This window comes from Gopherus flavomarginatus, chromosome 5 (genome assembly GCF_025201925.1).
Source record: "Gopherus flavomarginatus isolate rGopFla2 chromosome 5, rGopFla2.mat.asm, whole genome shotgun sequence".
Lineage (NCBI taxonomy): Eukaryota > Metazoa > Chordata > Testudines > Testudinidae > Gopherus > Gopherus flavomarginatus.
The window spans coordinates 35806834-35831332 of NC_066621.1; the positions used below are offsets into that span (position 1 = coordinate 35806834).

The following is a 24499-nucleotide window of genomic DNA, read 5'->3' on the forward strand; positions in this document are numbered from 1 at the left end:
GAAGGGCTATCACCAATGGAATTACCTATACTACCCTAAATGCTATCTTTTACAAGGAAAGATCAAGCTAGAGTTAGAGAGCCTCTAGCCTGAGTTCCTTTAGCTCATTGCCTCAGTCCTTCGTCGCCATCACAGAGAAGGGTATATGCCTTTACATAGAGTAAATGACATCACTCTCACACGAGATATCGCATGCACCCTCCTGTAGACATGGCTTTTCTGGGCAGTTCCACAGCTGGACACCAAGGGCACTAGGCCCCACAAATAGGAAGCACAGAGGCCCTCAAAGAACCTGCCCAAGGAGAAATTTAGGTTTGGTTATGTCTAGATTTATAAAGGAAGCGGGGCAGGGTTAGCTGGAAGTAGCTCACTAGTCCTGACCTAACCATGACCCTTTCCCCCTTATCTAGACAAATCCTTAGTGGTTTGCAGGTGGGCTTAGGTCCCTTAAACACATTCAGATGGCCTAATGCAGCAGCAGAATCTCTTACGACCCCAGAGATATCTTATCCTTTGGTGTGAGCTCTCAGCCTCGCTGCCATCCAGTTCCATAGGCTAACTGCATTGTTTAATAGAGTCATCACTCTGTAGTGATGCAGGGGTAGGAAATGACCTCTGGAAATGACTCCTCGGGCCCCGCTGCCCTCCCCTTGCTCTCCTGATCCCTAAGGACATGGGTTGGGCCCAGGGCTGGTGCAAGGATGTTTTGCGCCATAGGCGAAACTTCCACCTTGCACCCTCCCCCCACTCCGCCCTGAGGTGCCCTCCCACGGCAGCTCTCCACACTCCGCCCTGAAGCACCCCCCTACCCCAGCTCACCCCTGCTCTGCACATGAGCACGAGCACCAATCAGCTTAGGCGCTGCAAGCCTGGGAGGCAGGAGAAGTGAAGCAGCCACGATGTGCTCGGGGAGGAGGTGGGGCAGGGGTGAGCTGGGGCAGAGAGTTCCCCTGCGTGCCGCCCCCCCCTTACTTGCTGCAGGCGGCCCTCCCCGTACTCCCCTGCCCCAGCTCTTTCCGCCTAAATGTCGGCGGCGACTGGGGCGGCCGAAGATCCGGCTGCCGCGGTCGCTGCAGAAGAAAATGGTGCCCCCCAAATCCTAGTGCCCTAGGCGACCGCCTAGGTCGCCTAAATGGTTGCACCGGCTCTGGTTGGGCCTTGCTGTGTTCTTGTATCTACCCACTGGCTGCTACTGTAGTTGCTCCTGCTTCTCCTTCAGGGCAGTGACTCTAGCAGTGGAGCCCTCAGCAGCCTCCCTGCTGCTTTGAAGGATTCGTTCCCTCCTGCTCCCTTTTGGGCTGCTTCTTGCAAACATTGACAGTTTGTTCTGCTCCCCTCATGGCCATTTGCTTTCACCAGGCCACTGCGGACAACACTATTCCTGCCAGCACATCAGACTCAATTACACAGCAGTGCAGTCAGTGAACCAGCGACTCCCTGACCTGACCCAGCTGGGTTGCTCAGAACTCAGTCCAGAGCAGCCTCTCCTTTCAACTGCTCCACAATGAGAGACACAGAAACAATCCTTTATATGGTCTTGAGAAAGCATTTCTCCAAGGCCATTCCCGACGGGACGCCTGGATGGGTTATATTTGGGTACTCCGAGTCACCTACTATTAATGCTGTAGCAGACTTTATTGCCTTCCTAATCGCAACATCCCTGCATTCCTCATCTGTGGTGAGGAAGGCTCTAGGTTCTTTCATTAGCACCTTGCGAGGCTTTGCAGATGTGTCAGTCTCAGCAAACCACCCCCGGCTACCCCAGCCCTGGGCTCCGCCTCTCCCCACAGCTTTGCCAGTGCCGCTCAACCCTGACCCACAGCCATCTGCTACCCCAGCCCTGGGTTCCCCCCTACCCCTAGCTCTGCCAGTGCATCTCAACCTGACATGCAGCCTCCTGCTGTCCTAGTCCTGAGCTCCCCACTCCCAGCTCTGCTGGCTCCCCTCAACCCTGATACAGCCCTCTCTTTTCCCATAAACAATGTTCAATTTCATTAAAAGGCAAAGGCCCCTCTGCAGGATGTTCTTGGGGGCAAGGTGGGGGAAAACAGCCTTGGTTATGGAGCTGCCATTTTAGGCCACAGTCAGACAAAGGAAACAAGATCTGAGCAGAGGGAAGCACCAAAGCCCTTTCCCTGTGATCAACCACTATAGGTGGTGGCCTCAAGTCCTGTTCTAAAGTGTGTGTGTGGTGGGGGAAGAGCTGTACAGAGGGGAATCTCTGGGGGGATATACACTGGGGCTGGGGGATCCCCACTACAGGGTTTCACTGGAGTGAGGGGAGGGATAGCTCAGTGGTTTGAGCATTGGCCTGCTAAACCCAGAGTTGTGAGCTCAGTCCTTGAGGGGGGCCATTTAGGGATCTGGCGCTAAAATCTGTCTGGGGATTGGTCCTGCTCTGAGCAGGTGGTTGGACTAGATGACCTCCTGAGGTCCCTTCCAACCCTGATTATTCTATGCGGGTGACACTGGTCAGCTCCAGAAAGAGAAGGCTCTGGGGAATACTGGCTGGAGGGTGGAGGCAGAGCTCCCTTTGGCGCCTGCTCTCTGCATGTCAGCCCAGGGTAGGGCTGACTGTGCGGGATGTGGATGGTAGAGGGGGTGACGGATGGGGGAGGCCAGGACCTGGCTGGGCTCATAGATGGATTGATCCCGACAGATGTTTACAGAGGCAGAGAGAGAGCAGCCCAGTTCGAGGTGATTAGGGAGCCACAGACTAAACAGACCTCACTAATGTGACAGACCCGGAGGGTGGGGGGGAGAATCTCCTGCAATGCCCTTGAACCTGATCCTATAGTGTGCAGGGAGGGAGGGTCTCTCTGGGGCATGGTGGGGGGGTCTCATGAGGGGAACAGTGTGGGGGAAGGGGATCTCTCTGGGTTAGGGTCCAACAGAGGGAATAATGTGTGGGGAGGTGGCAGGCTCTGGGGCAGGGTTGGGGTTCCCATGAGGGGAGCAGTGTGTGAGGAGGTGGGGTCTCTCTGAGGCAGGTTGTGGGGATGGTGGAGGGCCTTGGCAGGGAAGACAGGTGTCAGTAGGGTCAGGCAAATTCTATGCATCCCAAACCCTGGCCTCAGCCCCCTGCTACTCCCTTCAAGGAGAGGCATCCAGGCCAGGCTGAGATGAGCCCCAGCGGAGTGTGATGGGCTGGGGTGACACATGAAATGCTCACAGGAGTCTGAGATGGGTAGGAGGCAGGGAAAGGTCCCTTGGTAAGCAATGTGGACATCATGTGAAGACCTCTCAGCTAGTATACCAATGCTAGCAGGGGTAAGAAGTGGTACTTGATAGTCAGGGGCCAGGCCTGACTTGGAGAGGGGCCAGAAGTCATACTGGGTGTGACATGGAGAGCCCCAGCTCAGAGAGGGGTCTGAGTCATATTGGGAATGATGAGGGAGCCCAACTTGGGAGGGAGGAGTCATGCTGAGGCACAAGGAGAGACCCTGACTTGGGGGAAGAGCTGTGAGTTGTATTGGCAGGTAGGAGGGAACTCCAACATGGAGAGAACCCAGGAGGAATAGTGAGAAGTAAAGGGGGAGATTCCAACTCGAGGCAGGTCTGGGAGCTATACCAGACTGCTAGGGGTGGGGAATCCCTTATTCAGGGATGGCCAGAGAGCCCTGTCAGGGAATGAGGGGGAATCCTGACTTGGAGAGGGTTTGGGAGGCTTACCAGGGTGTGAGGGGGGGAGACCCCAACTCAGGGATGGGCTGAGAGCTATCCTAGAGATGAGGGGGGACCCCGACTTGGGGAGGGACTAGGAGATGTCCTGAAGTCAAAGGGGGCACCCAGACTCAGGAAGAGGCTGGGAGCCACTCCAGAAGTGAGGGGGGACCCCTACTTGAAAAGGAGTTAAGAGCTGTCCCCAGGAGTTATGGGGGGAGACCCCAACTTGGGATGGAGCTGAGAGCTGTTCTGGGTGAGGGGGGAGACCCTAATATAGGGAGGGGCCGGGAGTGGCCCACAATGACCTTTGCAGAGGCCTGCAGGAAACCGCAGCCTGGGTTCCCGTCATCTTCCCTGACGTCAGGGGCAGGTTATGAAAGACAAACCAATTAGCCTGTTATTTTATAAAGGTCACATCTCGTTTCCAAGACTTTTCCCGTCCAACTGGCACCTCGCTCAGCAGCCGAGGGAGCTGCCTTCCCCAGACTCCACTTCCCATCACAGCTCCAGGAATCTCCCCGTCATATCTCCCGTGGTGGGGGTGACAATGATGATGCCCCTAAACCCTGACTCACAGCCTGCCTTTGCTCCCCTCCCCCACAGCTCTGCTGATGCCCCTTAATTATGACTCACAGCCACCCAACTATTCCAGGCCCAGACTCCCCCTCCCCCGCACTCCACTAATACCTCTAAATTCTGCTTCACAGCCCCTCAGCTATCCCAGACCTAGACTACCCCCCCCACCAAAAAAAAAACAGCTCTGCCAAAGCCCCTCAATCCTGACCCACAGGCCCACAGCCATACCAGCTCTAGGCTCCCCCCTACATAGCTCCATAGATGCCCATAATCCTGACTCACAGCCCCCCGCTACTGCGATTCTTCTGTATCCCAGCAGCTGGGAGTATTTGGCTGCCCTGCTGGCGGAAGTACCGGGATGGTTATTACAGGTGGAAGCTACGTGATGCCCTTTCACATCAGATTTCACAGTCAAAGATGCAAAGAGATTAAGAAACAAACTACTAGTCAAGCTCCAATGACATGGGCATCTGGGAAGGAACTCTCCCTGCTGGCACCAGTCCATCTGGCTGTGCCTGCTCTGTAATGGGACCCCTTCACACTGCTCCCCCCACGGGACCCTGCCCCCAAAAGACCCCTCACTCTGCCCCTCACATGGGTCCCCCCATGGGACCCTGCCCCCAAATGTGGGAGGCAGGATCCTGCGCTGGAAGCTGCAAGGAAAGTAAAGCTCCCCCTACACTAAGCATATTGGGCCGGGAGTGAGCACATCCATCTAGCCACTTTGGTTGGCTGGGCTCTTCTCCAGTGCTGACAGGTTGAGGTGCTTTATGCAAAGACTGCTCCCCCGAGGTGAATGGGAGAGCTCCTCTGGGTGTGCGTGGGCCTGGGAGCGCACAGGCAGGTTGTGTATGTGTGTACCCCTGCCTCTACAAGTGTATACGGGGGAGCTGTTCACTGGTGTGGGGCGGGGGGTGCTAATGTACAACTCCGCCTGCCTCCTGTGTTTGCACTGGCCCAGTCCATAGTGGCGTGAGCCCCAGCACAGAACTTTTATGGCCCATTTTGACATGTTTTCCTGCTCGCTGCATGAGGGAGGGCTGCGCAGACAGGGCTGGGACAAAACCCTGCGTCCATTGCAGGGTCAGGTTTCTAGAGCTTGCCTTGCAGAGTGAGACCTACATTTACGCCTGCTGCGTTCCAACCCAAATACAAACACAGTGAAATGGAAGGGACAGAACTGGTGAGGAGGATGGAGAGAGAGGGAACAGGAGAGAAAGAGAAAGAGCCAAGGCAGTAAAACAGAAGAGTGAGAAAGAGGGACTGGGGAGAAGCTCCTGCACTGGGGGCCACAGCTCCCATCCAAAGCACTTCTAGGTATGTCTACAGTGCAATTGGACCCCTGCAGCTGGCCCATACTGACTTCGGATCGGGCTAAGGGGCTGTTTAATTGCAGTGTAGATGTTCTGGTTCAGGCTGCAGCACGAGCTCTGGGACCCTCCCATCTTGCAGGGTTCTAGATGCCGGACTCCAGACCAAGCCTGAAAGTCTACACCTTAAACAGCCCCTTAGCCTGAGCCTGGAAAGCCCGAGTCAGCTGGCACAGGACAAGCACAGGTTTTAATTGCAGTGTAGACGTACCCCTCCAGACCTCCTGGGGCCACGCTGCAGGTCTATGCCAAAGGGAAAAGGGGTAGGCCTAGGACTAGTGGGAGGGATGGCATTATGCTTGGGGCTGGGCCTGGTGCTGGCATTGAGAATAGGTTTGGGATTAGAAATGGAATTGAGGGGGAATGAGAGTGAATGTGGTTAGGGATGGGGTCAGAGGAGGGCTGAGGTGAGAGCAAGGAGGAAATCATTGGGAGTAGGGTGGAGGTGACATTGTGTTTAAGGTTGGATTATAGGTGAGTGTTAGGGCGCAGATAAAGCTGTTGCTAGGGTTTAGGGAAGCATTGGAGGAGGGCCCGGGTGTAGGTGAGTGTTAGGGCGCAGATAAAGCTGTTTGCTGGGTTTAGGGAAGCATTGGAGGAGGGCCCGGGTGTAGGTGAGTATTAGGGTGCAGATAAAGCTGTTGCTGGGTTTAGGGAAGCATTGGAGGAGGGCCCGGGTGTAGGTGAGTGTTGGGGCGCAGATAAAGCTGTTTGCTGGGTTTAGGGAAGCATTGGAGGAGGGCCCGGGTGTAGGTGAGTGTTAGGGCGCAGATAAAGCTGTTGCTAGGGTTTAGGGAAGCATTGGAGGAGGGCCCGGGTGTAGGTGAGTGTTAGGGTGCAGATAAAGCTGTTTGCTGGGTTTAGGGAAGCATTGGAGGAGGGCCCGGGTGTAGGTGAGTGTTGGGGTGCAGATAAAGCTGTTTGCTGGGTTTAGGGAAGCATTGGAGGAGGGCCCGGGTGTAGGTGAGTATTAGGGTGCAGATAAAGCTGTTTGCTGGGTTTAGGGAAGCATTGGAGGAGGGCCCGGGTGTAGGTGAGTGTTAGGGTGCAGATAAAGCTGTTTGCTGGGTTTAGGGAAGCAATGGAGGAGGGCCCGGGTGTAGGTGAGTGTTAGGGCGCAGATAAAGCTGTTTGCTGGGTTTAGGGAAGCATTGGAGGAGGGCCCGGGTGTAGGTGAGTGTTAGGGTGCAGATAAAGCTGTTTGCTGGGTTTAGGGAAGCATTGGAGGAGGGCCCGGGTGTAGGTGAGTGTTAGGGTGCAGATAAAGCTGTTGCTGGGTTTAGGGAAGCATTGGAGGAGGGCCCGGGTGTAGGTGAGTGTTGGGGCGCAGATAAAGCTGTTTGCTGGGTTTAGGGAAGCATTGGAGGAGGGCCCGGGTGTAGGTGAGTATTAGGGCGCAGATAAAGCTGTTTGCTGGGTTTAGGGAAGCAATGGAGGAGGGCCCGGGTGTAGGTGAGTGTTAGGGTGCAGATAAAGCTGTTTGCTGGGTTTAGGGAAGCATTGGAGGAGGGCCCGGGTGTAGGTGAGTGTTAGGGCGCAGATAAAGCTGTTTGCTGGGTTTAGGGAAGCAATGGAGGAGGGCCCGGGTGTAGGTGAGTGTTAGGGTGCAGATAAAGCTGTTTGCTGGGTTTAGGGAAGCATTGGAGGAGGGCCCGGGTGTAGGTGAGTGTTAGGGCGCAGATAAAGCTGTTTGCTGGGTTTAGGGAAGCATTGGAGGAAGGCCCGGGTGTAGGTGAGTGTTAGGGTGCAGATAAAGCTGTTTGCTGGGTTTAGGGAAGCATTGGAGGAGGGCCCGGGTGTAGGTGAGTGTTAGGGCGCAGATAAAGCTGTTTGCTGGGTTTAGGGAAGCAATGGAGGAGGGCCCGGGTGTAGGTGAGTGTTAGGGCGCAGATAAAGCTGTTTGCTGGGTTTAGGGAAGCATTGGAGGAGGGCCCGGGTGTAGGTGAGTGTTAGGGCGCAGATAAAGCTGTTTGCTGGGTTTAGGGAAGCATTGGAGGAGGGCCCGGGTGTAGGTGAGTGTTAGGGTGCAGATAAAGCTGTTTGCTGGGTTTAGGGAAGCATTGGAGGAGGCCCCGGGTGTAGGTGAGTGTTGGGGTGCAGATAAAGCTGTTTGCTGGGTTTAGGGAAGCATTGGAGGAGGGCCCGGGTGTAGGTGAGTGTTGGGGCGCAGATAAAGCTGTTTGCTGGGTTTAGGGAAGCATTGGAGGAGGGCCCGGGTGTAGGTGAGTGTTAGGGTGCAGATAAAGCTGTTTGCTGGGTTTAGGGAAGCATTGGAGGAGGGCCCGGGTGTAGGTGAGTGTTGGGGTGCAGATAAAGCTGTTGCTGGGTTTAGGGAAGCATTGGAGGAGGGCCCGGGTGTAGGTGAGTGTTGGGGTGCAGATAAAGCTGTTTGCTGGGTTTAGGGAAGCATTGGAGGAGGGCCCGGGTGTAGGTGAGTGTTAGGGCGCAGATAAAGCTGTTTGCTGGGTTTAGGGAAGCATTGGAGGAGGGCCCGGGTGTAGGTGAGTGTTGGGGTGCAGATAAAGCTGTTTGCTGGGTTTAGGGAAGCATTGGAGGAGGGCCCGGGTGTAGGTGAGTGTTGGGGTGCAGATAAAGCTGTTTGCTGGGTTTAGGGTACAGGGAAGCGTTGGGGAAGGGTCAGAGTGATTAGGGTTGGGTTTCTGTGAAAGTGTGGGTCGGATTTCTTTTCTAGTTAAGGGACAGGACGTCGGCTGGGGCAAGAGTTAATATGTTGGTGGTGGGAGGGAGTTGGAGGTGGGCTTAAGGGAATGTGAGGGTTAGATCATGAGTGGGATTGGCTGCAGGTTAGCATATTGGTTGGGGTGGGATTGAGGTCGGAGTTAGGGTGAGATTAGGGTTGTGTTCGCACAATTAGGGTGAGGGTTAGGACACTGGCTGCAGTTAGGATGTGGACTGGATGGAATCAGGATGAGGCTTAGGGTTAGCAGTGCTGGTGCAACCCATTTGGTGACCTAGACGGTCGCCTAGAGCACTAGCATTTAGGGGGCGGCATTTCAGGCCCTTCGGCGGCGACCGTGGAGGCCAGATCTTCGGCTGCCCTGGTCGTCGTCGGCATTTAGGCGGAGGGACCTGGGGCAGGGGGGCGCCAGGAGGACCGCCTGCAGCAAGTAAGGGGTGGCGCGGCATTCAGGGGAGCCACTCCCCGCTGCAGCTCATCTCTGCTCTGCCTCCTCCCCTGAGCATGCCACCGCGCTTTGCTTCTTTCCCTCCCAGCCTTGCAGCGCCAAACAGCTGATTTGCTCCGCAAGCCTGGGAGGCGGGAGAAGTGGAGCGGCGATGGCGTGCTCGGGGAGGAGGCGGAGCAGAGGTGAGCTGGGCCAGGGAGCTGCCGCACAGCTCCCTGGGCCAAGGGGAGCTGCTGCGGAGGGGGGAGGTGGCGGCGCTTTAGGGCAGAGGGCTGCCGCAGGGCTCGAGGGGGGCGGGGCGCAAGGTGGAAGTTTTGCCTAGGGTGCAAAACATCCTTGCACCCACCCTGAGGGTTAGGCTTCAGGCGAGGGTTTGAAAGACATCAAGGCATGATCTTGGCTCAGGAGTAGATTAGCATTAGGCTGTGGGTTGGGGTTGGCTGAGAGTTAAGTGTGAGCTGGGGTGACAGCTAGAGTTGGAGTGTTGTGGTTATGAATTTAGGTATTGATAAGCATCAAGGAACATTAGGGCAGTGGTTGGGGTTAGGATGGGCGGGTTAAGTTAGGTTGTAGGCAGGGGCTGGACTGTCAGATGAGTTTAGGATGAAGGTCCATGATCAGGTGGGGTGGAGTTAGGGGGTTGCCTGGGGTTAGGTTTACACAACATGGTTGTCCCTGCATCTGCTTGTTACCCCTGAGCATATTTTGGGCTGAGAGAGCAGGAAAGGCTGGAAGTGACCATGTGTGTGTGTGTGGGCCCCTGGAGTCTCTTGCTCTTAGAAATGGGAGGCTCACTTGTATAAATAATAAAGGGTTCCCGGCTGTGCAGAAAACGGCATGTGAAATTAACCAGACAATGACTGTGCTTTCCAGGGATTTTTCAGTTCTGAGGTAAGCTATGTCACGACAGGCAAGAGGAAGAGAGATGGGAGAGGTGGGGTCAGACATAGAGGGATGGGGAACAGAGAGAGGATTGACATAGAAGAGGAATGGACATACAGAGGGGAGAAAGAATGAGAGCTAGGCCTTGTCCAAACAGGAAAGTCACACCAGAGTAACTTTCCATAGATCAGGGAGATTGAGAAGCAACACACAGCTGGAGGACAAAACCATGATCACAAGAACATAAGAATGGCCATATTGGCCATTCGTCCATCTAGTCCAGTATACTGTCTGCCGACAACGGCCAGTGCCAGGTGCTTCAGAGGGAAAGAACAAAATAGGGCAATTATTAAGTGAGCCATCCCCTGTTGTCCAGTGCCAGCTTCAGGCAGTCAGAGGTTTGGGGACAACCAGAGCATGGGGCTGCATCCCTGACCATCTTGGCTAATAGCCATTGATAAAGCTATCTTTCAATTTAGCTTATCTAATTCTTTTTTGAATCCTGTTATACTTTTGGCCCTCACAACATCCCATGTCAACAAGTTCCACACATTGACTGAGTTGTGTGAACAAATGTTTCCTTATGTTTGTTTTAAACCTGCTGCCAATTAATTTCATTGGGTGACCCTTGGTTCTTGTGTTACATGAAGAGGTTGGTAACACTTCCTTATTCACTTTCTCCACACCAGTCATGATTTTATAGATGTCTATCATATCCCTCCTTAGTGATCCCTCTTCTAAACTGAACAGTCCCAATATTTATAATCTCTCTTTGTATAGAAGGTTTTCCAGCCCCCTAATAATTTTTTTTGCCCTTCTCTGTATCTTTTCCATTTCTAATATTTCTTTTTTTTAGATGGGACAACCAGACCTGCACACTGTATTCAAGGTTGGGGGTACTATGGATTTATATTGTCGCATTATGATATTTTCTGCCTTATTATCTATCCCTTTCCTAATGATTCCTAATATTATGTTGGTTTTTTTGACTGCTGCTGCAGATTGAGCAGATGTTTTCACAGAACTATCTACGATGACTTCAAGATCTCTTTCTTGAGTGGTAACAGCTAATTTAGACCCCATCATTTTGTATGTATATAGTTGGGATTATGTTTTCCAGTGTGCGTTACTTTGCATTTATTAACATTTAATTTCTTCAGCCATTTTGTTGCCCAGTCAGCCAGTTTTGTGAGATCCTTTTGTAACTCTTCACAGTCTGCTTTGGACTTAACTATCTTGAGCAATGTTGTATTGTCTGCACACTTTGCCTCCTCACTGTTTATCCTTTTTCCCAGATCATTTGTGAATATGTTGCGGGGGAGAGATATTTCAGTGGTTTGAGCATTGGCCTGCTAAACCCAGGGTTGTGAGCTCAGTCTTTGAGGGGGGCCATTTGGAGGTTGGTCCTGCTTTGAGCAGGGGGTTGGACTAAATGATCTCTTGAGGTCCCTTCCAACTATGATTCTATGAACAGCACTGGTTCCAGTAGATCCATGGGAATCCCCACTACTTACCTCTCTCCACTGTGAAAACTGATAATTTATTCCTACCCTTTGGTTCTTATCTTTTAATCAGTTACTGAACTATGAGAGGACCTTTCCTCTTATTGCATGACTGCTTACTTTGCTTAAGAACCTTTGGTGAGGGATCTTGTCAAAGGCTTTCCAAAAGTCCAAGTACACTATATCCATTGGATCACCCTTATCCACATGTTTATTTACACCCTGAAAGAATTTTAATAGATTAGTGAGGCATGATTTCCCTCTACAAAAACCATATTGACTCTCCCCAACATATAGTGTTCATCTATGTGTCTGATAATTCTGTTCTTTACTATAGTTTCAACCAATTTGCCTGGTAGAGAAGTTAGGCTTACCAGCCTGTAACTGCCAGGATTGCCTCTGGAGCCCTTTTTTAAAATTGCCATTACATTAGCTAAGCGATAGCTTACATACCACAGTTAGTAGTTGTGCAATTTTATATTTGAGTTCCTTCAGAACTCTTGGGTGAATACCATCTGGTCCTGGTGACTTATTACTGTTTAATTTATCAGTTTGACTATTTGATGATTTAGTAGCAAGAGTTTTTGTTGAGTCTCTTAATATATTTATAAAGCAAGATTCTACGGCAGATTGCCCTGCAACATTAGAAATACAGGAACAAGTGAATTTCAAAATTGACCCTGGAGCGGAGCCAAGATAATCACAGATCACATATGAAAAATAATTAGTGACTGTCCAATGTTAATACAGAAAAATACAACTTAATAAAGCAGGAGCAAAATGAAGCAGGCAAAGCCCCACTGGCATTGTTAAGAACAGATAGCGCTCAGAAATAATGGGACAGGAAGCCTCATGCGTGCTTAGGTTAAGGAGACGGCTGCAAATACAGATGATCAAACAGGTGTATAACTTGTCTACAGAACAGGATGCAAAAGATATTAAAGTGTTTCATGAGCTGTCTAATGGACTGGGAACCATTTAAGGATATTATACGTCATGCTGATATAGATCCCAGTCTACCACCAAAAATACGTGCACCAAATCAAGTCCCATTAGCACTGAGAGATAACATAAAAACTGAACTTGGCCAGATGGTTAAGTTAGGCACTGTTGGGCTAACAGTGTGGTCACCATGTTACATTCTACATTTAAACATATTCAGGATTTCTACAGATCCAAAAGTTTTGGATAAGGCCACCAAACATGAATGCTTCCCCAGGAGGACAGTTGAGGAGCTCATGTCTAGACTTCAAAATGTAATAATAATTCACTTTTGGAAGCAAGCCAAGCATTTTGGCAGGTCCAACTCGGCAGTGTAACTGCAAAACTCTGAACATCCGACTTCCATTTTGGTAGACATATGTTCAAACAATGTCCTTTCAGCCTTGCCTTGTGTCCTGGATCTTGGGGGAACTGGATAGCGTGGAAGTATTAATCAATGATCTGCTAAGTTGGGTTGAAAATGATCAACAAAATGTCAGGATGGGACATTCTGCAGTGGGCCACAGTATTGGAGAGGAGAAATGCCAAATTGGGCTGAATGACTTGTTTTATTTAGGACACGTACTCAGGGACAAAGGAATTCAACCAGACCCAGGAAAGATGGAAGGGACTGGAAAAACAGAAAGAGACAAGGAGGTCTTACATAGACTGATTGTTGGATTAGCATAGCTAAGCAAATTGATCCTTCATTTGTCGCAGTTAGGGGCTCTACTCAGAATGCTTATGGAGGGCAGTTCAGAGTGGCACTGGGGTGTAACTGGTGTAACTGGCAAGAGAAAAACCTTTGGGGAATTAAAAAATGTCACAGAAGCACCAATACTGAAATATTTTGAAATTAATAAAGGGCCTAAGATCTCAACTGTCACCAACACTCCTGGGACAGGAGCTGCCCTTCTGCCAGATAATCACCCAGTAGCAGATGCAGACAAAGCATGGGCTAAAACCCAACAAAATTATGCTCAGTTGAAGTGGAAATGCTGCAATTGTGCATGATTGTGAGCTGTTCCATGAGTATGTTTATGGACAGAAACCTACTGAGGTTGAGAAAGACCATAAGCCATTAAAAGCGACTTTACTGAAACCATTGTGCAAAGCAATGTCCAGGCTTCAGACAGTGATTGTGAAATTGCAAAAGAATTCATTGAGTGTGAAATGCAGACCCAGCGAGGAGCTTTTTATATTAGGCACACTTTTAAACTCCTATCAACAGTGAAAACAAGGAGCTACAGGAAAAGAAGTTTGAAGTAATATGACCCATTCATTTCCAAAACAAAAGTTGACAAGTTCCAAAGAGAAACACCAAATGACCCAACCTCATTAGAACAGAAGAGAAGAATTCTAGACGGATAGTTAGTGGAAAAAGCCCAACCACCTCCAAGTATAAAAACTTATTGAAGCTAGAGATGGAATTGTTGCATCAGATGGCATTCTGTCCAAATGACATCATATCATAAGCATGAAATCACAAATGTAAAGCATCTTCCACAGTACTTAGTTGGCTATTGAACCATGTAAGAATAGAGACCAAGATGCCCTATTGTAGCCAGGCATGAATGCTGCCATTAAAGAGAACATATCTGAGCTTAAAGGCTGCAATCATTACAGGAAACAGAATGCAAAAGAACTAAAACCATATGAGATTCCTGAACTTCCTTGTCCAAAGTTGGTGCAGTTCTAGCTGAACTTAACAGGGAAGTTAATTATTAATTAACTCTTATTAATCGACTTCTACTTAATTATCTTTTAAATTGAACTGTTGCACAAAACATCAATTGTAAATTGCACACCATAGGTTTCTAGATGAGTTAACAACAGAGGATGGACCCAATCATGAGTGACTTCTTTCAGGAATTGTCTTGGATTCTCAGTTCAAGCCCTTACCTTAGTCAAAGGGGTTAGCTGAAAAGTCAGTACAATAGCAAAGGATGTGATTTAAGAAATCTTCTGACAGATCTGAGGGATTTGTACTTAGCACTGTTAGGATACCCCAACACACCTCTCAAAGTTTCATTAGAATTACTAGGTCAGAGACTCACGGGCAGGACAACAGATGCTTTAGTGGCAGCACCTAAGGAGCTTTGTGAGCCGGACAGAAAATACTATGACAGGCTTCCCAACAGTGACCCCTATTGCAAGTGGGAGTGAACATTAGACTCCAAACAGAAAGTAGCCAGTAACATACCAAAGCAACAGTTGCACCATCCACACCAACGTCATAACCACTCTAAGGGCCAATCTGACAGGAGGCATTTAAACAAAACCAAAGAGACACTGGCTCGCTGCTGATGTCCTCCCTTTAGCACATCCAGAATGCTGTCAGCTCTTGAGTGCTGACAGAAGTAATGCATGCCCACTCAGTTACTGACAATGAAAAACACCAGGAGTAGCAAACACAGCTTTCCGGGGCAGATCCCAAGAGGACTGGCTAAACAGGCCACCACGGACCAAGCCGTTCTGAGAGCAAGAACACACACAAAAATCAAACAAAAAATGAATTCCCAACCATCCCTCCTCTATCACATTCTCCTTTCTCTTTCCCACTCTCAGCCCCAGAGACCTCATTCCACTCAGTCTCCTGACCCCCCCTGAAACTACTTGCACGCCTGCCCTCAATCTCTCACTCTCCCCAGCTCCTTCTCCTCACAATACAAACATGCATTGGTCTCCCCTACTATAAAAGCCCCAGCCTTGACCCCACCTCTCCCTTCTCCCCTTATATCCAAATACACTAGGCATGCAGATTACACCCACAGTTTTAAGCTCTTTTCCTTCTTCTCCATTTTAGACCCCCTCCCACTGAAATAGCTCTCCTCAAGATCTCTAACAACCTCTTTATCACCAAACTTCAGGACCTCCACTCCAGCTTCCTCTTCCTACATCTATGCAGGTCCGGCTTTAGGCCTATTCCACCAAATCACCCGAATTGGACCCCGTGCCTAAGAGGGCCCCGTGCCCAGTAAGAATCCCTTCCCTGGCTAGAGGTGCCTTTTTAATTTTTACTCACCTGGCGGCACTCCGGGTCTTCGGTGGCACTTCGATGGCGGGTACTTCGCTTGCTCCGGGTCTTTGGCAGCACTTCGGCGGCGGGTCCTTCAGTGCTTCCAAAGACCTGGAGTGAGTGAAGGATCCGCTGTCGAAGTGCCGCCGAAGACTCGGAGCACCGCCCGGTGAGTAAAAGCCACACGTGTTTTGTTTGTTTGTTTGTTTATTTGTTTAAGCCATCCCTGCCGGGGCCCCGTCAAAACTGTTCAAATTGGGCCCCGCACTTCCTAAAGCCGACCCTGGATCTATCAGCTGCCTTTGATATTGTCAGCTATTCTCTTCTTCTTTTCTTATCATTCCTTAGCTTTTCTGACTCTGTCCTTTCCTGGTTCTCCTCCAACATTCAGATCACCCTGTCAGTGTCTCATTCAGTGGCTTTTCCCCCTCCTCTCTCTCTCTTGCAGTGTCCTGGTTTTGTCCTTGATTCCCTCCTCTTCTCCCTTACCCCCTATCTCTGGATGATCTTAGCTACAAACAAGGCTTTTACAACCTTCTTGATCATGATGACTCACGACTTCTCTCTCTAACCCAGACCTGTCTCCATCCATCCTATCTTTCCAACATCTCCTTGTGGATGACCAGCCAGCAACTCAAACTTAACATGGCCTAATCAGGGCTCCTCATCTCCTTTCCTCACCCTTCCTTCTTTTTCTGTCATGGTGGACAACACATTGTTGTCATTCATATTCATATTCATCTGTCATTCATATTCATAACTCCAGATTCTTCCAGGACTCAGGTTTCACCCTAGACCCACTTGTCCAGGCCATGTCTTAATCTTGCCACTTCGTCCCTTACAACATCTCAAAGATCCAGCCTTTTCTCTCTGTACAGGCTGCCAAAGTTCTTGTTCAGACTTTTGTCCTCCTATACCTTGGTTACTGTAATATCCTCTTGGACTCAATGCCTCCTGCCTTGCTCACCATCACATTAATCCAGAACGTTGCCAGTAGGCTCATCTTCCTTGCCAATCATTCTGACCTTCCTGCTCACTTCTGTGTCCATCACTGGCTCCCCTTTCTTCAAACACTAGGTTCTTGTCCTTACTGTTGTCCATCAATCAGCCCCACTCCACCTCTCCTATTGAATTTCTTATCACAAGGCTTATTCCTGCCTTTGCTCCGCCAGTGATACCAGTCTCGATTGTCTGAAAATCCATCCAACTCGAGTACATACCTAGGACCTGGGATAGGGCTGTACTTGGGTAGCTATGTGGACATACTCTTTGTGTTACTTGTCTGTACAGCACCTAGCACAATGGGGCCCTGTAAGCTGACTGGAGTCCTGACTGGTGGTACTGCAACAGAAATAATAAAGAGATGGTCATGTAAGAATGTAAGAATGGCCCTACTAAGTCAGACCAAAGGTCCATTTAGCCCAGTATCCTGTCTTCCGACAGTGGCCAGTGCCAGGTGCCCCAGAGGGAACAGGTAATCATCAAGTGATCCATCCCTTGTCCTTCATTCCCAGCTTCTGGCAAACAGAGGCTAGGGACTTCATCCCTGCCCATCCTGGCAAATAGCCATTGATGGATCTATCCTCCATGAATTTATCTAGCTCTTTTTTGAACCCTGTTATGGTCTTGGCCTTCACAACATCCTCTGGCAAGGAGTTCCACAAGTTGACTATGTGTTGTGTGAAAAAATGTGTGAAATGTAGTAAACAACACTTCCCTATCTACTTTCTCTACACCAGTCATGATTTTATAGACCTCAGCCATATCTCCCCTTTAGCCATCTCTTTTCTAAGCTGAATAGTCCCAGCCTTATTAATCTTTCCTCATATGGAAGCTGTTCCATTTTTGTTACCCTTTTCTGAACCTTTTCCAATTCCGATACATCTTTTTTGAGATGGGGCGACCACATCTGCACACAGTATTCAAGATACAGGTGTACCATGGATTTACATAGCGGCAACATGATATTTTCTGTCCTATTATCTATCCCTTTCTTAATTATTCCCAGCATTCTGTTCCCTTTTTTGACTGCCACTGCACATTGAGTGGATGTTTTCAGAGAATTATCCACAATGACTCCAAGATCTCCTTCTTGAGTGGTAACAGCTAATTTAGACCCCATTGTTTTATATGTATAGTTGGGATTATGCTTTCCAATGCGTGATACTTTGCATTTACCAACATTAAATTTCATCTGTCATTTTGTTGCCCAGTCACCCAGTTTTGAGAGATCCTTTTGTAGCTCTTCACAGTCTGCCTGGGTCTTAACTATCTTTAGTAATTTTGTATCATCTGCACATTTTGCCACCTCACTGTTTACCCCTTTTTCCAGATCATTTATGAATATGTTGAATAGGACTGGTCCCAGAACAGACCTCTGGGGGACACCACTATTTACCTCTCTCCATTCTGAAAACTGACCATTTATATCTACCTTTTGTTTCTATCTTTTAACCAGTTTCCAATCCATGAGAGCACCTTCCCTCTTGTCCCATGGCAGCTTACTTTGCGTAAGAGCCTTTGGTGAGGGACCTTGAGGCTTTCTGAAAATCTAAGTACACTATATCCACTGGATCTCCTTGGTCCACATGCTCGTTGACCCCCTCAAAGAATTCTAGTAGATTGATGAGGCATGATTTCCCTTTACTAAAACAACGTTGACTCTTCCTCAACAAATTATGTTAATCTATATGTCTGACAATATTGTTCTTTATTATAGTTTCAACCAGTTTGCCCGGTACTGAAGTCAGGCTTACAGGCTTGTAATTAGAAGCCAGGTAGGCTCAGAGAAGGCATTTACTGATAGAAGGCTGAGTAGTCCTCTCATCTGTCTGGGGCTGAGCTATCAAACTTGACCTCCAGGCCAGGTGTTTCTATGTGGAATGTTATAAATGGGCTAAATGTCTCTGTGATTGTTATTTTTGGCTGACATTTTATTTAATTTTCAACAAACAAAACATGGACTCACAGCCAGATGTAACAGCCACCACTGCAGTAACTGGCTACTGACCCTGTCATGTGATGGGGAATTAACTCTTTGGAACCTTCACACAGATCACACCACTCTGCTGTTCACCAACACCACACACACACAGGGAATCCCCACAGATATCCCTCTGTCTCCTGTAGCTATGACACTCTTTGTAGGGAATCCCCTGTCCACCCCCCATAGCTCTTAATTTCCTGGCCGTATGATGGGATTGAGAAGTATTGGCAGAGCTGTGTGTAAGGAGAACCCAAGACTAGATTAGCTGGGGCCTACAGATTGGAACTGCTGGGCACCAACAGAGCTGGGCTGTATTGTGTGCGGGGGTTAGAACAGCCTAGCAGGGGGCCTGGTAGTTGAAATACAGAGGCATCAGCAGAGTTGTGTGTGTAGGGAGTCCAGGGCTGGGATAGCAGAGGGTTGCTCAGATGAGGACTGAAGGCAGTGGCAGAGTTAGAATCATAGAATAATCAGGGTTGGAAGGGACCTCAGGAGGTCATCCAGTCCAACCCCCTGCTCAAAGCAGGACCAATCCCCAGACATATTTTTCCCCCAGATCCCTCAATGGCCCCCTCAAGGATTGAACTCACAACCCCTGGGTTTAGAAGGCCAATGCTCAAACCACTGATCCACCCCTCCTCCCCAGCCACATGTTCTGTTTGCAATTGCCCAGTATTACATGATCATGCAGGGAGAGATTCTGGTAGAACCTGTGCATCTGCAGAGGCCACATTCATCTCTCATATATCTGGCCTTTGTAGGTTCAGATTGGGGGTAGTGAGGGTTGGGTTGGTTTTTTTGGTTTGGTTTGGGTTTTTTTGCATTTTCTAGTTCCTATCATCATATACAGTACATTCCTCTGTGCATGTGTGAGCGAGTGTGCGAGACTAAGTGAATGAATGTGTGGGTGTGAATTAGTGTCTGAGTGTGAGGTTACTCCATGCCTCTCCTTTCCCTCTTCCCCCCTGTGCCTCATGTCCCCCCCTCTGTCTCGCACACACGCCAGTCGATACATTTGGAGCCCGCTCACACTGATTGTTTACATCCTGTCTCCTCTATATGTTTATAAATATATCAGAGCACGGGAGACTCCAGCGAGGCCTGTAATTAGCTGGGCCTGGATTTCCCATCACCGGCTCCAGCCAGGAGCATGATGGAAACAAACTTGTTTAACATGGGTGTGCAGGCCCCTAATTCCATCCAGACCCGTGAGCCTGGGGAAAGGCACTTCTCAGCTCTCGCTCTCTCTCTCTCCCCACTCACCACACACACAGTGAGACACAAAGACACAAACACACACAAACTGTGATTGAGACATATTCAAGTGGCAGAGAGAGACCCACACACAAACTGATTGAGAGACACACAGAGTCACAGATGCATATACACACATTCATGCGCCTTGCCTACACTAGGATAATAACCCATTGCTGGCAATATTTCTCTTCCTCTGCAGCCTGCGCCCCAACATTCAGTGACTTTGCCCTCATTCCCTTCCTCAGCATGGCCCATGCTCAATCCAAGCTGCTCATGTTTAACCTGCCCCTTGGGCAGATCCCAGGCCAGTGCCTGCAGCATCCCTTGATGGCCCTGAAACATATGGGCCAGGCCTGAACCCAGACAGCGCTGCAGTAGATTCCCCTGCAAAGGTCAGAATGGAGGGGAAAAGACAGTAATGATGGCAAGGGAAAGGGAGCCGAGCAACCAGACCAGCCCAGATCATGCCCCCATGCCATGAACCAATGAGATCCTCCTGAAAAAGGCTACCAGACTTCCCTAGCTAAGACTAACCAACTCTCTCACCAACCTGTACCTAGCACCTGAGGAACTCAAATTGCTCACAAACAGGGCCAAAGCCTCCTTGTGCCAAGTTCACTATCTTCACAGGGTGACACTGAGGCCCTGGGAGGAGGGGAGGAGACCTGCTCTAGGGCACAGTGAATAAAGAGAACACAACCTAGCTGTCCTGACTCAAACATTAGGGCATATTCCCTGCTTTACATGCCAGCCTGAGCTAAGGAGGGGAGAAAGCCATGCAGAGAAATTTAGCAAACAAGCCAACCACAGAAACTATTGTGCCCCCATACCTCCTCTGCCACAAGTAAACTAACCTGGCTATGTCTTCACTGCAGAATTAACCACAGTTATCTACTCTGGAGTGAACTCCTCTTGAGTTAGCCTAGTTCAAGTGAGAACAGCTAGGTTGCGAAATAACATCCCAGTTGCACAGAGTGGTCATGTTAGCAGCTGATGAGTTGGACTAACTCGAGTGTAACCTATACTCCCTAACTGCTCAGGCTGCTCAAGCTGAAAGCACCACCAAACTCAGTGAAGCGGTTTTGTGTGGGACTTGCGTTAACTCTGCAGTGAAGACAGGATCCTCCTATGTATGAAGAGAAGCTCACAATACACCACAAACCAATTCCTAAAGTGGCTCAAGTTAATGAGGCACAAAGAACCCTGTGATGTATCCTGGAAATCCTAGTGCCAAACATGTGTAACTGCTGTGCCAATGTGGACATGGCTACCCAGGAAAGAGGCGAGTGCAGCTCTGCGGTGTGGACAAACGCAAGCGGGCTTGGCAAACCCAGACCCAGGTACACTCTGCAGTGCAGACATAACCCTAGTATCCCCTAATCTCCATGCTGCTAGCGGCAAAGCTAAGCCAAGTGTTTCAGACAGAAAGTACAGGAAATGTTTGCCTCTGTGTGTGTGTGCATAAACATGTCAGTGTATGTGAATGTGTGCTTGTGTGAGCATGCGAGTATGCACATGTGAAGACGTACATCCATGAGCAGGGGAGTGTGTCTGGGCATTCAGGTGTGTGTGCGTGCTTATGTGTGCATGCATGTAAGCATCTGCACTCAAATGAATACATGTGCACATGCATGAGAATGCAAATGTGAGTGTGTGTGCTCATGTTAGTGTGTGCACATGCATGAGTGGGGAGACATCAGCCCATGTGGTCATGTGAGCGTGCGTGTACATACATAAGTGTATGAGTGGGAACTTGCCAATATGTGTGCATGGATAAGAATGCAAGTGGGAGCATGTTAGCATGTATGCACATGCATGAGTGCATGAGTGGGAGTTATGTCAGCATGTGCGCATGAATGAGCATGCAAATGTGAGCATGTGAGCACAAGCATGTGCATTGTGAGTTGGGACCATGTGCGTATTGCAAGCAGGTATATGTGGGCATGGACATGTCAGCATGTGTGCTTATGTGAGTGTCTCTGCAGGCCTGAGCTTGCAAGTGGCAGCATGTCAGTGTGTATGCTCATGTGAGTGTGTGTGTATGTGCATGAGCGTGCGAGTGAGAGCATGTCAGCATGCGTGCTCAGACAAGTATGTTGTGCAGACATATAAGATGTGCCTGTCTGGATTAGCCCACCTGCCCGCGCGGCTGGAACCCAGACTCTAACAGTGGTCAGGACCTGTGCACTCTAAGCTATTTCTCAAGCATCTCCCCTAGTTAGACCCTTCACACAATGTCCTTTGTATCTTTGATGGCTCATCGGGCTGGCCCTGTCCCTGTCGTGTGCCTCTACTTACTCACCCATGGCCAGTTTGCAGACCAGTCTTGCTGTTGATTTCAGTGGGGTCAGGTCAGGCCTGGGATGGGTAGGTTCCTCCTTGAGCAAACTTAGTGTCTGGTTGTCAACCTCAGTGCAGCTGCCCTGGGGATAGCAAGGGAGCAACACTAGTGTGGTCAGGGCTCCAGCTTCTCCAGGTCAGTGTCCTGAAGCCATGCACCTGCACGTGTGCACACGGCATGCACACACACAGACCTTGGTGACATAGTGCTAAAATGTCAGAGCCCTGCCTATCCTAGCACTTGCATAGGTGCTGAATAACTGCAGATGCAACCTGTAGTTTCTGTTTGTGCTGTTGCAGATCCCGCCTCGCATGTGGATTGGAGTTGGTGTGTTTCCATCTGTTTGCCTGTGTCTATGTTGGCATAGGTGTGTGTATGTGTGAGTGAGAGAGTTTGCCAGTGCATGCACCTCTGTGGGTGCGTGTATGTGAAAGAGTTTTCCTGTGTGTGTATATAGAGGATGTGTGAGGGGAGTTTGCATGTGTGTGTGTGTGTGAGTTTGCCTGAGTGTATGTGTGTGTGTGCGCCAGTGTGTATGTCTGCAGCTCTCTGTGTGTGTGCATGTGTGTATGAGAGAAAAATTGCCTTGTGAGTGTAGGTGCAGGTACAGTGGGGAAGGGTTTTAATTTACGGAAAAATGTGCCACTTAGCAGGGAATAAGTCCTCCCCAAAGCCAGTCCCGCAAGGAGAGCCCTTTGCATTTCCCTTTAGAGGCTTTTTTTGGTTTGAGGCTAATGAAGCCCAGATGTGCGCAGGGGCTGTGCCCTTGCTGTGCCTGCCAAATAGGAGCTGGGTACATCGGTTCCTGTCAGGATCCAAGTGTTTCTGATGAGTGACAAAGCCGAGGGCTTTGAAGCTCCGAGCTTCACAGCTCATTCTAGGACTCATTCCCTTCCCTTCTCCCCAAAGACAGAAAATCCAACTTCACCCAGCATCATGTACTTGGGGAGACAGAATGGGATGGGGACAAGGCTGGATTTTGCTAGACACTTGCCCTTCTCCATCTCCCCTTTCTCTGTACATTGTTCTTCTTCCTTTTCTCAGCTTGTCTTTCCCTCCTTAATCCGCCCAGAAATTTTGGTTGTTCCTCACTCTTGGCCAAGAAACAGCCCTTGCCAGCTACAGACTAGACAGACAGACAGCATGTTTCTGGGGATTGTGCATGGAGAATTCAGATTTCTAGTCCTCAGAGATCTGAAGGGCAAATCCTGCCCTGGGTTTCATTCTGTGTCTGTCTGTCCATAGATAGATAGATTTGTTAAGTCTTTCTGTCCTCACACTTTCTGGCCCTTCTCCCCCACTTTCCCTACTATGCCCTTCCTGACTCACTCCAGCACCTCCAGTCTGGAACAAAAAACAAACACAGATTTTTTTGTTTTTCAAAGAACTGACTCTGTCCAAAGGAGGAGAATCTCATTTAATCCCGTGCGCCAAACCTAACAGCATAATTGTCAAAAGAGCAAGTCTAGGAAAGTCAAGATTTTGACCTTTTAAGGGCTGTTTTTACAATTTTATTTTATTTTAATGGCAACCTCTTTCCCAGAAAGCTTGCAGTGTAGTCTGCAAAACACAAAACCCCTACTGCTTATACAAATTACACCCTCCATGCTCTGGGACTGTTCCTTTCCTTGAAAACATTTTTTGCTCCCCCACAAAGGGACTTTTCTAACTAGGTTTCAAATGTTAAAACTCCAAAGATTAACAACAAAAAGAAGAGTCATTCACAACCAAGAAAAGCTCTGGAGAATTTTGAAGGGGGAGTGCATGCCTTCCAAAGAGTGGTATTTCCTCAGTGTCCCTGAAACCTAGCTTCAAGATCCATTAAAAAATGCAGTCTATTTTAGCAACCAAACCCTTTCTCTTTTTTTGGTGTAAGTGCTTAAATGAAGCCATAGGAAGAAAAAAAAATCTTTCTGCTCTAAGTCCTGGTGACTTTCATTTTCCTCTTCTCTCTGTCAGTCCTGGATTTTAATTCTCCGTGCTAAGCGGCATTTCCCCCACAGTAATCACAAACATGCATGGAAAAGAGAGAACAAGAGAAAGCAAAGAAAAAAAAAGGGGGGGAAGTCTTAAATCAATCACAAAGCCAGACAGACGTTTTAATCAAATCAAATTAGAATCAGCAGCAGTTCAGAAAAGAAAAACACGACACGCACAGCAAGACCCCCGCCCCTACACCCCCAGCCCCTGCCAAAATAGTAGAGACGCTTCGGTCTTACCTGAAATCTCCCCAGAAACATATAGCATAGTAGACTCAGATTGTGGGGTTGGGGTGGGGGAAGGAAGGCTGCAGAATTTGTTCAATAGAAAACAAACTTTTTAGTTAGTTATTACTCTAAACCCAAAGCCCCAAGCGAATGGCGAAGCCTCACTTTTTCCCTGTTCGTTCTGCCCTCTCTCTCTCTCTCTGTCTTTTTCCTCTTCCCTATTTGTTTTGGTTTGTGTTTGCTTGGGTGTTAGGTGGAAAAAGCTGTCTCGGATATTTTTTTTGGTGTGTGTGTGCGCAAAGTTTTAAACATGCTCTCTCGCTCTCTCCCCCTTTCCACCTCCCTTGATTTGCTCTTTTGATTGGTGTCCAGGAATGCAAGAATAAAAAAAATTGCATACACCCTCTCTCCAAGCTGCTTGCTTTTTTTTTTTTTTTAAATTCAAGTGTTAAGCAGAACCAGGTTGCTTTCAAGAATGTATTTGATGCAATTGTACACAAGAGCAGGCTCCATTCATTTTTCTCTTTTTCCTCTCCTCCCCCCCCCCCCTTGGCTCTTCAGCTTTG

General features: G+C 49.1%; 1 protein-coding gene across 1 annotated transcript in view; it reads right to left on the reverse strand.

Annotated features, from left to right (window-relative positions):
• The window catches only part of CLCF1 (cardiotrophin like cytokine factor 1), a 41720-nt gene extending 17710 nt beyond the window's left edge, over positions 1–24010 (reverse strand). Inside the window, exon 1 of the mRNA XM_050956445.1 lies at positions 23946–24010. Within this exon, the coding sequence (XP_050812402.1) occupies positions 23946–23973 (28 nt within the window). The 5' untranslated portion in view covers positions 23974–24010. The remainder of the gene's footprint in view (positions 1–23945) is intronic.
• Positions 24011–24499: the final 489 nt, after the last annotated feature.